Source organism: Priapulus caudatus, unplaced genomic scaffold, assembly GCF_000485595.1.
Source record: "Priapulus caudatus unplaced genomic scaffold, Priapulus_caudatus-5.0.1 Scaffold1326, whole genome shotgun sequence".
NCBI classification, from domain to species: domain Eukaryota; kingdom Metazoa; phylum Priapulida; class Priapulimorpha; order Priapulimorphida; family Priapulidae; genus Priapulus; species Priapulus caudatus.
In genome coordinates, this window is record NW_014578387.1 from 96,475 (window position 1) to 112,567 (window position 16,093).

Consider the following 16,093-nt stretch of genomic DNA (forward strand, 5'->3'; position numbering starts at 1 on the left):
GCCCGCGCGGTTACCATGCCGGTGTGTAATTGCTCGCCCGTGAAAACACGCGGCCCTCAGAGAGAACGAATAAACTAGGTTAACACAGTAGTGCAACTGTTTACTACCGAGCTTGTTGGCTCAGACGTTTGCAATGAAGATCGGTGGGGCGGCGGAAGGGGGAGGGCGAGAAGAGAGGGCGAGGAGGAGGGGAGGGGAAGGGGTTAGGTGGCTGGGGAGGGGAGGGGGAGGGAGAGGGGTTAGGGGGCGGGGGGAGGGGGAGGGCTAGCGAGATCATATTGATCGGCTACTCAATAGAGTCAGTAAATAAAGGCTTGTCCGTCCGTGTCGGATGCTTTAACACATGTAGGTTTCTCTACCTCCTCCCCACACACACCACCGCTCTCTCTCTCTCACCTCTACCTCCTCCCCACACACACCACCGCTCTCTCTCTCTCTCACCTCTACCTCCTCACACAGCAACACCACGTCTTCTTCTGCTCTCACTCTAACCTCCTCGCCCAGCAACAACACCACCGCTCTCTCTCTCTCTCTCTCACCTCTACCTCCTCCCCACACACACCACCGCTCTCTCTCTCTCTCTCACCTCTACCTCCTCCCCACACACACCACCGCTCTCTCTCTCTCTCTCTCAGCTTGCTCACCTCTGCCGCCTGCCGTCCTTGCCGTGGTAGCGAATCCGCGGCCCCTTGTCGCCCGTCCTGTAATGATGACAAAGCAGCCTCACGTTAATTAGCATGCAGCAGGTAATTAGGATGCAGCAAGTAATTAGGATGCAGCAGGTAATTAGCATGCAGCAGGTAATTAGGATGCAGCAGGTAATTAGGATGTAGCAGGTAATTAGGATGCATCAGGTAATTAGCATACAGCAGGTAATTAGGATGCAGCAGGTAATTAAGATGCAGCAGGTAATTACAACCGATCCTGTCGTCGTGATGCTAACGAACGTTTTTTTATTGCGAGGTTTTTTCGACGTCAGGCTAAGATGTTGCCAGTGTGTTGTTGTTGTTGTTGTTGTTGTTGCTGTTGTTGTTGTTATTGTTGCTGTTGTTGTTGTTGTTGCTGTTGTTGATGCTGTTGTTGTTGTTGTTGTCGTTGTTGTTATTATTGCTGTTATTGTTTCTACTTTAGAGCTTTGTAGATTACAATTTCTTGATATTCAGCCCAGATCTCATTTCATTATTATTCAACCACCACAAAAACTACCTTTACCATCTATCAGGAACGAATCTAAACAACGAACTAAATACAATCCACCACCACTCCTGTTTTGCTAATGCGTAGACAACCCCCCCCCCCACCCACCCACGCACACCCCCACCCACCCACCTACCCGCTACATATTCAGTTTGGATCTAATTTCATTATAATTCACCCTTACAAAACTTCACTTTACCATAAATTATTTGAAATAATGAACTAAAAATAATCAACAACTACTCCTGTTTTTTTAACTGTTTTTCCAGCGTGTAACAACCCCCACCTATCCACACACCCACTCACCCACCCACCCACCTACCCACCCACCTATCCATCCATCCCACCCACCTACCCGAGCTCAGCACTTACAAACAGACGAGTGCAAAACTAGCAAAACGTAAATAATTGAATTATAAACCCGCCGCGCGGCGCGAATCGCGAACGATCGAACAACGCGTCGACCATCCGTCCGTGCGGCCGCCAGCCATCCGTCCGGCTAGCATCACACGCATCGCCGACGACACGCGGTGGCTTCAGTACGAACGCATTCGTGGAAATAGATACATCAACAGAGAAAGCGTCACCGCGCGGCAATCCCAGCGGAACAGACGATCCGACCAAAATACCGTAAACCGCGGAATCATCAATCGACCGAACACGTACGAAAGAACACGAGCCGCAATGAAGAGAGCGACGCGGGAAAAAATACATGTCGAAAGCGGGAAATAGAAGGAATCAGGAGGCGCGGTGGTTAGCGTCAGCGAGAGAGAGAGGGAGAGAGAGAGAGGGAGGGAGGGAGGGAGGGTGAGAGAGAGAGAGAGAGAGAGAGAGAGAGAGACGAGAGAGATAGAGAGAGAGTGAGAGAGAGATAGGTTTTCTTGGATACGGGGGCTTTTTAATATTCGCCCGCAAGGCTATCATTTCACAAATATATTGCCGTGTTAAACAAAAGCCGTCAATTATTTATGAATTTCGATATCAATTATTCATGACCTACAACTTAGCATTACTGACAGTAGATGGCATGCATAACTAAGACCACCTACCTCGCATCACGCTATGCCGGGTAGGACCAGTTGCTTTAACATCTATGACAATATTTTATGATATAGGCTTTCAGTACATCCGTAGAATTATAAAAATATATAAAAATCTTGTATTCACTCAATCATGTAACAGTGCACTTGCGGTCGCAAACACTACGAGCCATACGTGCACGTGTGCAGGCACGCATATACTACCTCTAACACGTGCACGCGCACACACGCTCACTCTGACGTACGTAGACTAACACACCAAACCTGCATCCACACGTACACGCACATACGCACATACACGTACACGCACGCACACGCGCACACACACACACACACACACACACAAACACACACACGCACGCGCGCACGCACGCACGCACGCACACACACACACACACACACACACCTATACTCGTATGGCCAAGAGAACAGCAATGGTCTCTATAACATCTTTCTCAGATTGTGAATCAGCGTGCAGGCAGGACTGCATATTGAAAGCAACACACACTTACACAACTTTCGTGTAGGGAATATCTCTGAGCTGCTCGGTCGTGTACCCGGCTGGTTCCAGTAGCTCTCTCCTGTTAACACACATGTTTAACCCATTACCTCCTCGTACGCTTACACCACACACATCATAGTACTGTACAGATATACATACTCACGCATGCACGAACACATGCACACACGTACGCACGCACGCACGCGCGCGCGCACAAATACATGCAAGCACGCACGCACGCACGCATGTACACACGCACACAGGAACGCATAAACACACGAACGCTTGCAACAAACTGTATGTCAACAATATCTGGTAACAACCGAACCACACGTTTATTAAGGGATCCTTCCACAAGCCTATATATATATATTATATAATATATAATAATAAAATATAATGTAACAATATTTTTTTATTTTTTTAGCATTACGAAGATGTAAACTATCCGATATATTGTCCTCTTCAATGACGCCAGTCCGTGTCAGAATTTGGCATACATCAACTCCCATCGCTATGTGAATCAATCATTACGGCTGCTGAGATTTCACGACCACATAGCAGTAGACTGAGGGATGAACATGCTCAACATGGCTGGTGTGATGGTGTTTGCGCGTCACTTGTTTTATTATATTATGCTGTTTATATATAGAAGCGGTGGAGGAGAGACGCGTTTCTACGTTACTCACTGTATTTGCTTCCGTATTTCCTGCGGGATTACCGGAGACTTTGATCGACTGCAAAAACAGAATACGTGACAGACGTAAGAACGTGCCGACGAGACGCGGAATGAATACATTATGCAGCACATGGGTATAACCAGTATATCACGATGCACGCAACGCCGCCAACGCACAGCCATAACGCCACCACGCACGCACGGGCACGCACGCCGATGCAGCACGCGGCGACGCAGCCGACGCCCGAGCCACTGCACGCACCGCCACGACGCACGCCCCCACGCACAGGCACGCACGCCCACGCGACGCCACGCATGCACGCCCATGCACGCACCATACACGCAACGACGACGCCGCGACGCACGCACGCGACGACACGCACGCAGCGCCATGCAACGCACGGCCATGCAGCCCGCATGCATGCCACGCACGCCATACACGCAACGACGCGGCACGCACAGCACAGCCATAACACGTGCACGCAGCGCACGCACCCACGCGACGCGACGGCACGGCAGCGCACGCAGCGGGCAGCTACCATGCACGATGCATCGCACGCACGCACGCACGCACGCACGCACGCACGCAATTCACGCACGCACGCACGCACGCACGCCATGCACGCACGCACGCACGCACGCACGCCATGCACGCACGCACGCACGCCATGCACGCACGCACGCAGGCACGCACGCACGCACGCAAGCATATAGTTATAACGAGGGGGAAATGTGGAAGGACCAGACATCATTACCAGAACTAATATCAATCTTGCACCGATAACTCACTGCCTCAGACCCAATCCTCGATAATATTACCGTCACCAGATCGTCAGCTTGTAATTAATTAAATTAATAATAATTACGTATGCAAATAATTACATTAATAATTAAACTTATTTGCTTGAGCGCATCTCCCTTGCACAGATTAAATGAAATTGTTTATTATTTACTAGCACACAGGTTTTTACCAACTTACAACTGGTGCAGGCATGCACTTAGCCTACCCGCTGCTCACTACATGGCCACCTTAACTGCCCTGATGGATTTATTATTGCAATGTCTATCATGTCCGACACATGATACATCTAGGACAAAAGCAGTGAGACAACCACTCTTAAGAACATCTTCATTACGCTACAGTACGGCCGCATGTGAAAACGAGGCACAGTGCAGGCCATTATGACAATAATAATCACAGGGAAGTGCACAAACATTTGCTCTGTAACGCCGCTGTGTGCGTGCGGTCCCTTCTCGTGTATCAATACCGTCACGGCACAGCGTATTATAAGCGAATAAGATCAAACACATTGATTCACGAGTACACCAATGGCATCGCGCCGGCGCGGGTGCGTCAACAAGAGAGCAACAATGATCGGTAAGTTGCGGAGAGGGTGCAGCGCACGCGAGATATGAAACCATGCTTTATTACTATGCGTCCGCCGCCGCGTAGCGAACGCTTTCAACTCGACTACGTACTGTTTCCGTGCCCGCCTTTCATGCTCCTGGGAGGGACTGAAACGGGGAGAAAATCAGTGCATTAATTTATCGGGCAAAAAAAACACGCACCAAAAAACGTAAAAAGACCGCATTCAATTTTTGCGGAACTGTTTAGCGTAAGAACCGCGGTGCGCGCGCGCGGGGACGCTGAGTGATTCATCATGCTTAATAAGGAAATCAATAAACTCGACTAATAATCTGCTATTGCAGCATTTCCTACGGGCGCGTGCTTTTATTACGCGGGATAATATAACGCGGCGCGCGAGAGCGAGGATATATCGAGGTGCGGCTTTCAAAAACGCATTACGTTTCTTAGAAGCAGCGTCCCACGTTGTCGCGCTGCGGCGCGCGCGAGCGTGCGTCACGGACGGTGAAGCCCGTCAGCGGCTATTAGTCAGCGGCAGCAGCAGCGATTGTCGAGGGAACGTGGGCCACCGCGTCCATGCCTGCCACACGCTAGCATCTCCCCCGCCGCCGTCCATGGTGCCCACGCTAGCATCCTTCCCTGCGCCGCGTCCATAGCCTGCCGCAACGCCAGCCTCCTTCCGGCACCACCGGTCCATGCCTGCGCCACGCTATGCATCCTTCCCTCGCCGCGGTCCATGCCTGCCCATGGCTCAGCATCCTTCCGCCCGAACCGCGTCCCATGCCTGCCCATCGCTAGGCATCCTTCGCCGCCGCGTCCATGGCCTGCCCCACAGCTACGCATCCCTTTCCGCTCCGCCCGCGTCCATAGCCTGCCACGCCAGCATCCTTCCGCCGCCACCACGTCATGCATGCCCACGCTAGCACACCTTGACCCCGCCGGTCGCCATGCCACGTAGCATCCTTACGCGCGCCGCGTCCAATGCCTACCACGCTAGCACCCTCCCCCGCCCCCGCGCGTCGCATGCCTGCCCACGCTAGCATCGCTTCCACCCCGCCGCGTCCAATGCCTGCCCCACGCCAGCATCCCACCGCGCACCGCGTCCAATGCGCTGGCCTGCACGCTAGCATCCCCCGCGCCCCCCACCGCGTCTCATGCCTGCCCACCGCTAGCATCCCTCCTCGCCCCGCGCCGCGTCCATGCTGGCCACGCTAGGATCCTCCCCCACCGCGTCCAATGCCTGCCCACGCTAGCAATCCGCCCCGCCCACGCGTCATGCTACTCCACGCTAGATCCGCGCCCCCACCAGCGTCCATGCCTGGCCACACGCTTAGCATCCCCCCCCACGCGTCGCATGGGCCTTGCCCACGCTAGCATCCGGCCCCCCCACCGCGTCCATACGCCTGCCCACGTAGCATACGCGCTCCCCCGCCCGGCCGCAGTCCATGCCTAGCCCCACGCTAGCATCCTTCCGGCCCACCGCGTCCATGCCTGCCCACGCTAGCATCCTGCGCCTCACCCCGCGTGGGGGTGGTTACTGCGTCCATCGCCTGCCCACGCCAGGCAATCCCTCCGCGGCCCACCCGTCCGATGACATGCCCACAGCTAGCATCCCCCCCCCCCGCGTCCATGCGCTGCGCGCACGCGCTACATCCTCCCTCCGCGCGCGCCGCGTTCCATGCTGCCGCACGCTAAGCATCCTTCCGCCCCACTCGCGTCCATGCCTTGCCCAGCGCTAGGGCATCGCCCTCGCCCCCACCGCGTCCATGCCTGCCGCGACGCTAGCACCATTCCGCCCACCGCGTCATGCTGCCAACGCATTAGCATCCCACCCCCCAAACCACCGCGTCCATGCCTGCCACAGCTAGCATCCTTCCCCCCCACCGCGTCCAGCCGCCGCACGCTAGCCATCCTCCCGCACCCCCCGCGTCCCTGCCTGCGCCCACGCTAGCATGCCCCCCCCCACCGGCGTCCATGCGCCACGCTAGCATCCTCCGCTCCCCCCGCGCGTCCATAGCCTGCCCCCGCTAGCATCCAGTTTGTTTTTTTTTTTGTTGTTTTTTTTTTTTTTTTTTTTTATATTTTTTTATTTTTTTCTTTGTTTATCTTTTTTTTTTTTTTTTTTTTCTTCCGCCCACCGCGTCCGACTCCTGCGCCACGTAGCATCCTCCCTCGCCCCCGCCGCGTCGCCATGCCTGCCCACGCTAGCATCCCTTCCCCCGCCGCGTCCATGCCTGCCCACGCCAGCATCCTTCCCCCAACCGGCGTCCATGCCTGGCCTGCCCCGCTAGCATGCCCCCCTTCGCCGCGTGCCATGCCTGCCGCACGCTTAGCATCCTTCCCCCACCGCGTCCATGCCTGCCCACGCTAGCATCCTCCCCCGCCGCGTCCATAGCCTGCCGCACGCTTAAGCATGCCCTGTCCCCCCGCCGCTCCATGCCTGCCCACGCTAGCATCCCCGCCCCGCCGCGTCATGCCGTGCCACGCTAAGCATCCCCCCACCCCCGCGTCCATGCTGCCCACGGCTAGCATCCTTCCCCCCAGCCGCGTCCATGCCTGCCCCACGCTAGGCACCTCCTCGCGCGCGTGCCATGCTGCGCGGCACGCTAAGCATCCCCCCCCCATCCCCCGCGTCCATGGCTGCCCACAGGCTAGGCACCCTTTCCCGGCCGCGTGTCGATGCCTGCCCACGCTAGCTCGCCCCCGACGCACCGCCCGCGTCGTCATGCCTGCCCACCTAAGCACCTTCCCCCACCGCGTCGCGATGCCTACCCCACGCTAGCATCCGCTCCCCCCCGCTCATCCCCCCCTGGCCCCGCACGCTAAGCATCCCTCGACTCCCCGTCCCGCCCCGCGTCGCATGCCTGACCGCCACGCTAGATCCTTCCCGACGCGCCGCGTCCATGCCTGCCCTACGCTATGCATCACTCCCTCCCCTCCGCGCCGCGTCCATGCTGGCCCAAACAGCTAGGGATCCTTCCGCCGCCGCGTCGCAATGCCTGCCGCCGCTAGCATGCCATTCGCCCCACCGCGTCCATGCGCTACCACGCTAGCATCCCCCCGGGCCCCGCGTCCCATGCCTCAGCGCTAGCATCCTTCCGCCGCGTCCATGCCTGCCCACGCTAGCATCCGCTCCGCCTCCCTCCCACGCGTCCATGCCTGCCAGCGCTGATCGCCTCATCCGCCGTCTCGCCTGCCCACCTGCATCTCTCCCGCCCGTACTCAGATGCCCAGCTCCCCCCTAGGCATCCTTCCCCCGCCGCGTATCTGCCGCTGATCTGCACGCCGCAGAGTCACATGCCTGGCTAGCATCCTTCGCCAGTGTCCGCCGCGTCCATGCCTGCCCACGCTAGCATGCTTCCCCCCACCGCGTCGCATGCGCCTGCCCAACGCTAGGCATCCTTCGCCCCGCGCCGCGTCCATGCATACGCCACAGGCATAGCATCCCCCCCCACCGCAGCTCCATGCCGCCCATACGCTAGCATCCTTCCCCCCCCCGCGTCCATCCTGCCCACCGGCTCGCCAGCACCTTCCCCACGCCGCCGCGTCATGGCCTGGCCACGCTACGCATGGGCCTGTCCCCCGCCGCGTGCCATGCCTACCCACGCCAGCATCCCGTTCGCACCGCCGGCGTCCATGCGCTGCGCACGCCAAGCATCCTCCCCCCCCCGCGTCCATGGGCGCTGCCCACGCTAGCATCGCGCTCCCTCTCCCCCCCCGCCGCGTCCATGCCTGCCCACGCTAGCATCCTTCCCCCGCCGCGTCCATGCCCTGCCGCACCTAGGCATCCTTCCCCCGCCGCGTCCATGCGCCTGCCCACGTAGCATCCCTCCCCACCTTCCCTCGCCGCGTCTATGCCCATGCCAGCCTCCTTCCCCCGCCGCATCCATGCCCGCCCATAACGCCGCAACCCTGCCCGTCGAAGACTCTGCAAGCCTGCAACATCCTCGCCACACTATGCTGTGTCGTAAACGCCCAGGTCACTGCAACCCTGCCCACCTACCCATACCCCCTCCGTCACACCCCAGCCTGTCCAAGACTCCGCGTGCCTACACACCATGCCCCGCCTATCCCCTCCCGCCCATCCCCTCCCGCCCATCCCCTCCGCCACACCCCTGCCTGTCCAGGACTCCGCGTACCTACACGCCACACCCCACACTGCCGCCCGCCCNCAAGACTCCGCGTGCCTACACTCCACACCCCACACTGCCGCCCGCCCATCCCCTCCCGCCCATCCCCGCCGCCACACCCCTGCCTGTTCAAGACTCCGCGTGCCTACACACCACACCCTACACTGCCGCCCGCCCATCCCCTCCCGCCCATCCCCGCCCGCCACACCCCTGCCCGTCCAAGATTTCGCGTGCCTACATGCCCACAATCGGGGAATGCCTCAAGGACGGCGACAACCCATTCATTATACGTTCAGGTCTGACGACTGCTGCTAGTGCGTACTTACCCGGCCTTAGATAGCGTCCGCACGACGGCCGCCTGGGGTCTGCAACGACACAAGAAATCACATGTGAGCATGGAACGCGTCGCTAGAACAAACGTCATCCCTCACTCGCGACGTCCCCCCCCCCTCCCAGTCCGCTCGCTGATGATTACCGTCGCGGCCAAGCGAACAATGGCGGCTCGGCCAATAGCAACGCCGGGACAACACTGCCACTCAGCGGGAAAAACACGTCGCAAGACAGAGAGAGCGAGAGAGAGAGAGAGATGTCGGGGAGCGAAAAGACGGTATTTACTATTCGCTGCATATATATACAGGTACTATATATATATANGTAGTATATATATATATATATATATATATATATATATAGTACCTGTGAGTATACCCATGGTATATATATATATCAAGGTATTTATATACCCAAGGTATTATTAGCTCTTGATAGTACATATATAGCATCTATGATTACACCCATGGTATCAGGTCGAATGAGCATTGTTACTGTGTTAACAGTATTGCTATTAGATTTCAGACGGAAACAGTGACATCCTTCAGATGATGGATAGTAGTTATTACTTCAGTCCAATTATAAAGTAATCAGATTGATCAATGACAGATGATAAATCATCGACTATGCTCAACAACAGCCTGTTAACTGTTATGACTGCGCGTGCGTGACACACATCGCAGATGAGACCCCCGCCCCCCCCAACGAAGAGCTAAACACAGAGCGATTATAAAGGGTTGAGGGAGCGGCCATGTTCTATCAATCGTGATTACGAAAATAAAATACATCACTCACTTCGCTTGATGGAAATGCAACACACGACATTACTACATACATCACCTTGCCGCGCAGCAAATAACTGCGAACAAGAGTCTTAGACACTGACAACTTCGCGTCAATAGCAGAGTGGGATGTTTTACGTGAGTAGGACCACTCTGCCCATAACTCTGCACACTGTTACACTTACACTGTTACACTGTTACACTGTTACACTGTTACACTGTTACACTGTGTGTGTAGGCTGTAGTTACACTGTAGTACTGTGTTAGGATATGCTGCTTAAATATATATATATTTTATAAGCTGCGTTCACACGAGGATTTTAGTTCCGTATTTAAGCGTTCACACGCTAAAATATACGTGGCTTGCTTAGCCACGTCTTGCTTAGCGCGGAATCATATTCCGCGCCAACTAAGCCGCGTATATTCGGCACCACGCTGGCCGCGTATTGTTTGTCGTGTTAACGCATTCGAATTGCAAAACTGTAGCGCGCTAACCTAGACTGCTACCCGTTCGCTGCACGACGTTAGGGTAGCGCGTGGAACTGTCGACCGGGTACCAGTCTATATTATACCTAGCTAGCTAAGCCTCGAATCTCGTGTATCTCGTGTGAACGCATTTTAACCGAACTTAGCACCAACTAAGTATGGTACCAGCTAGGCCGTGTATACGTGTGAACGCAGCTAGTGACTCAGTTAGACTTAGTTAGACTTATACTTAGTTAGACTTAGTTAGACTTAGTTAGACTTAGTTAGTTAGTTAGTTAGACTGCTGCGTGTTAGAGGGGGGAGACTGGCTGGCCACCTACCCGTGTATAGCCTCCTCTCTCTGCGCATGCTGCTGTTGCTGCAGCTGGATTGCCTCCCACTGTGCACCCGAATCCACGAGGATGTCCTCACCAGACCTACAACAGGAAGACAGGGGAAGGCTTGTAAACACATGCGCAGTTATACAATATATATATATATCATAGAAATATACAATGTTACCCAGGTTTTTCGAGAACGCGATCCCGTTATTAATATTATTATTATTATTATTATCATTATTATTATCCCGTTGTTTATTAGGGCATATAAAGAATTTACGAGCGACTTTATAGTAAAGACACTGTTAGTACTGTAAGTTACTGGTCAGAGGGCATGGTACCTAACCTGGTGCCTATAGTATTTCTTCCCATCCCCCCTTAAGGACTCACTAACTTAATTATTTGGAGGATACGACGTTGCCATTGATTAGATGCCATTTATAGGCAATAATAACATCATTAATTGGATGTGATGCGATACCGAAAACTAACTGATTGACAGTCGGCATTTAATTGGAACATGATCGTCAATAACGACTCGTTAATTGAGCCGTAAAATCGCCGACCTACTCAAATTAATCTGCAATTGCCTAGCGCTCTTACTGCCATAGCAACCGCAATAATTACGATTCTCTACAGGTGCTGCCGAGACAGCTTACAAACATTAACAACTTCTGTTGATGAACGCATCGCGGAAAACCAGGGCTACTGCTGGCGTTCGCCACCTTCATAAAATGCAATAAATATATAACAGTGGGGATTTCACTACATTAAGTGGCGAATACAAATGGCAAACGGTTTAACTGCTCACAAAATTACGTTTAAACAATGAAATCATCAAATTTCAGTGTCGTGTCGTAAAATGGTTTCGTACACCTCCTTTCCCACACCCATCACCTGTTTATGCCTTGCTTAGCACATACGATAAAGTGAACAGTGGCTACAGTTTTTCACTGGTGGCTAAAAAATAACTTCGGTGGCTCAAGTCTTGGCTCACTCAAACTTTAAAACATCCAGAGGCTGCCCTGGAAAACTGCACGCAGACGAGATACTAGAATGCCACGCATGACCGCCCGATCAATGACGGCCGCTGTCCGATCATTAATTACTTTCGCGCGCTAGCGTCGGCGGTAACACCAGACTGAAGGTAGGTCACGGCACACACTGTTTTTCCTCTCTCTCTATTTACCCAACGTCTCGTTTACTTTGGCACGTAGCGGTTTGCCATTTTTCCTGCCCACACCATTGTTTACAATAGCCGCACCGAGAGGTGTAGAAGGATAACCGCCGTGTCGCAGAAAATATAGGTGGGTGCGCAGGCGAGACAAGGCAAAGGCATGCGATCAAGGTTAATGGGTTACAGGTATAAAGGTGAATAGACCACGTTGAAACGAGCACCGAACAGGTTACACGTGAACATTCTTCTCTAACTGGGGGAGACAATACGAGTAAGCATTATTACAGTTGCCATTTTACGCTACCATATATACAGCACGCGCTTAGAGAACACAGGCTAGCTCTTCCATCACAAATGTCATCGGTTCGCATTCGAAATGTCAACCTTGCGCGTTTAAAATGCCGACGACAAAACGCTATTGTTTAACTTTCATTAAACCTGCAGTTTTGCACGCCGGCCTAACGCAGCTACGTGAGTGGGAGGACGTGTGGCGCCACCTACTGCCTGTTTCTGCGTCGCCGCCGGCGCTGTACGGACGCTTCTGACTCGCTGCCGCTGCTCAGACCGTTCCGATCCTTCGACCTGACAGGTGAGAAAAAACGTTAATTAGCGCCCGTCGTTGACGTTTTGCCGAGCGAACAAATTGGCTGTCCCTTCTCGTTCCACTTTAGTTTACACACCCAGTATTTCGACCGTGCACACCGGCAAATAACTTCAAACACAAAACCTGTTATAGCGATGTTGCTGCATAAAAAGATTTTTTCTCTTTTATGTCATTCAATCGATACCTATATTTTCATCGTGATTAGAATATGAACTTGCATTAATAATGAGAAAAAATTACTTAAAGCTTAATAATGAAACTACACACTCGTGTTTAATTCACAAACATGCAGCACTCTACCCATACGAACAATGATCTTATCTCAAAAACATTAAAACCTCTGATATTATCTCATATGACACACTACAATGGATCAAAGCATTCCGATGATCAAAGTAATAATGGTCTACGCTTTTCCGAGCACATGCTTAAATGCTTCCTCAGTACACGGACACGTGCTTCAGGGAAAGTAATAGGAGACCTCGCCACTAAAGGCGCAACGTGTTTGCTAACCCATTACTCGCCTTCTACGTCGTCGATTCGATATAGAGATATCGCTGTCGCTACCGGATCCTACTCCCTTACGACTGCGATGCCCTCTACGGGAGAAATAAAATGCGAAATTTTTAACAGGTGTGACTATTATGTTACAGTTTTAGGTAAACTTTAGCAGGTTGTAACTATACGCTACATTAGTCATTCGAATTCACATTAGATATAAAATATTGTGGAAAGACGAACACATTAGCTGAGTGAATCCCAGCCATCACATGTACGAAATTAAAATGTTGCGCCTAGACCGAAACATGTTACTCGTGCCCGCACGCTTTTGTGTCTTGGCGATTCTTGGCGACAATTTCCATGTTGACGATCACAATATTATTAACCAAAAACATATCTCCTGAATTTCATACTGTATTCGTATGCTGTACCCGCTGTTTCTCACTTTACCACATTTTTTCCCAATATGTATGTTGCTGTTAGTTTACTCGTGAATTTATTTTATTTTTAATCTGGTTGCAGCTGCTGACTATATTATGTAACGGCAGATTGGAAAGGCAACCAGCTATAGGTTTAGCAAAATTGTAACTAGACACATTAACTCAACAACGTGGGAATCTATAGAATAAATTTACTAGTGGTCTGTAGATATGGTGTGGGCATTTATTTTTAAATTTTTAGCCTTTGGGTTTAGGCATAACATTTTAAGCTTACATTTTAAAGCCGCGCTATGCGCATCCAAACGCTAAATTTTCCAGTACTAGACTAGCAAATACTTCGTGCCATGCATAATCACACTACCTTATGACAAAATAAACTCTATTATATATATAGACTCTATGTCTGTTTTATAAAAGGAATTTGAAAATACCTCCAATGGCTTTCGCGTTGCCCTGCCAAGCAACCGCACAGCGGTGCTGCGGTACAGCGGTACGGGTGTAGCAAAGATAAAAACATCTGACGTCACCTAACCGCTTCGAGGCTAAATTGTTTGGCAAACAAGTCGGCGTTGGCGCCAGAATGCCAGTTTACTCACGTACCTCTTTCTTGTGGGTTTTAAGCAAACGCGCAGTGAAATGGGAGGAACTAGAGTCTATTTTGTCATAAGGTAGTGTGATTATGCATGACATGAAGTATTTGCTAGTCTAGTACTGGAGAAATTAGCGTTTGGATGCGCATAGTGCGGCTTTAAGTATTAGGTCTTATTGTTAGCGTTTGGATGCGCATAGTGCGGCTTTAAGTGCGCTCGTACCTGCGATCGGTCGGCTCCGTCTCGCTGGCGGATGGCGGCCGTCGTGATTGGCTGAACATCGGTGAGCGTCCTCGCTTAGATCCTCTATCGGAGACGTCGTCACCCTGATGTGAGTAGAGGCCGCGAGACCTAGACACAAGCGTCCGCATCGTTAATGTACGTACCGTATGCGTGTGCGTGCGCGTACGTGCGTGCGTGCGTGCACCTAGTGTGCGTGCATGAGTGTACGCGCGTGCGTGTGTGTGCGTCCATGTATGCGTGTACATATTGTACATGTGTGCACGCTTCTTGTGTGAGTGTACGTGAATACGTGTGCATGCGTGCGTGCGTGCGTGCGTGTACATATTGTACGTGCGTGCACGCTTCTTGTGTGAGTGTACGTGAATACGTGTGCATGCGTGCGTGTACATATTGTACGTGCGTGCACGCATTCTTGTGTGAGTGTACATGAATGTGTGTGCGTGTGTGCGTGTACATATTGTACGTGCGTGCACGCATTCTTGTGTGAGTGTACGTGAATACGTGCGCATGCGTGCGTGTACATATTGTACGTGCATGCACACGTTCTTGTGTGAGTGTACGTAAATGCGTGTCCGTGCATGCGTGCGTACCTGTGTATGCGTGTGCGTGCATGCGTGCGTACCTGTGTATGCATGTGTGTGCATGCGTGCGTATCTGTGTATGTGTGTGCGTGCATGCATGTACGTACTGTACATGCTCGCCTATGTGCGTGTGTATGTACATTCATGCGTGTGTGTGTGCGTGCCCATACATGTGCATGTGCATGTCTGTGTAATTGTATTACTAAGGGAAAGCATGTGTTGAAATGTAAATGAGAACAGAAGTAAGATACAGAATTAGAATAATATCATAGATTGCTTCGTGCAATGCTCTAACGTACAAACTAACTCCCATTCACGAACCCTCATGCATGAATGCCCTGTGCATGAAAACTTTGCGGTGCGATAACAAAATCACACGTATTTCACCAGCCATGAACACCACGCGGGCGACGAGGGCTGGATACATTCCTCCTGATAGTGTCCGTAGATGCTTGCACAACGCAATATCTTCGTTGTCACACGTGTGTGTACTCACCTATCAGATTTCTCCTCCCACGGTTTAACCGAGTCCTTCGGATCAGTGACGATCGAGTAAGGAGAAGGAATGGTGGACTGTGGCGCATGCCTGCAACCAAACAAGACCGAACTTAGCATGATAGTAAACTAGTACCCCACGTATTAGGATTATCCCACGTAAAGCTCGTTCAAAAACGTAATCATTCTATATATATGGCACATATGACTGGCATATATTGTGTGTTTGCGCTTACACCGGCACTGGTTCAGGAGCTATCACATTTGCAAACTGCCCACTCTGGTTTTTCCTTCCTGTATTTTCTTTGTTATCTGCAAAGAAATCAGTCAATGAATGTGCATGAAATATTAACAGTGGGTTAATCATCATCACAGCATGATTTATTCTATATTATTGCATATAAATCGGCATAAAAATTGCATGCAGTGTATTCATTAGCAACGTGTGTAATAGAATGGGAGTTTCAGATCGAACACACAATAACAGTTAATATATTACATATGTACTATTCAGCAAACGAGATGGCCATACCCCTCGCACTTTGCTTCAGAGTAATACATTGAGAAGGTGGGCCTGAAAATTGATTCTGTGGGATTATATATATATATATATATATATATATATATATA

At 51.9% G+C, this 16,093-nt stretch overlaps 1 protein-coding gene across 1 annotated transcript in view; it reads right to left on the minus strand.

Annotated features, from left to right (window-relative positions):
* LOC106816243 (band 4.1-like protein 4) overlaps nucleotides 1-16,093 on the minus strand; it is a 29,486-nt gene that overhangs the window by 5,745 nt on the left and 7,648 nt on the right. Inside the window, exons 14-24 of the mRNA XM_014820827.1 lie at nucleotides 15,700-15,775; nucleotides 15,465-15,554; nucleotides 14,367-14,495; nucleotides 13,138-13,212; nucleotides 12,511-12,591; nucleotides 10,833-10,928; nucleotides 9,241-9,279; nucleotides 4,898-4,933; nucleotides 3,429-3,476; nucleotides 2,750-2,818; nucleotides 645-701 (exon numbers count right to left, since the gene is read on the minus strand). Of these exons, the coding sequence (XP_014676313.1) occupies nucleotides 645-701; nucleotides 2,750-2,818; nucleotides 3,429-3,476; nucleotides 4,898-4,933; nucleotides 9,241-9,279; nucleotides 10,833-10,928; nucleotides 12,511-12,591; nucleotides 13,138-13,212; nucleotides 14,367-14,495; nucleotides 15,465-15,554; nucleotides 15,700-15,775 (796 nt within the window). The remainder of the gene's footprint in view (nucleotides 1-644; nucleotides 702-2,749; nucleotides 2,819-3,428; nucleotides 3,477-4,897; nucleotides 4,934-9,240; nucleotides 9,280-10,832; nucleotides 10,929-12,510; nucleotides 12,592-13,137; nucleotides 13,213-14,366; nucleotides 14,496-15,464; nucleotides 15,555-15,699; nucleotides 15,776-16,093) is intronic.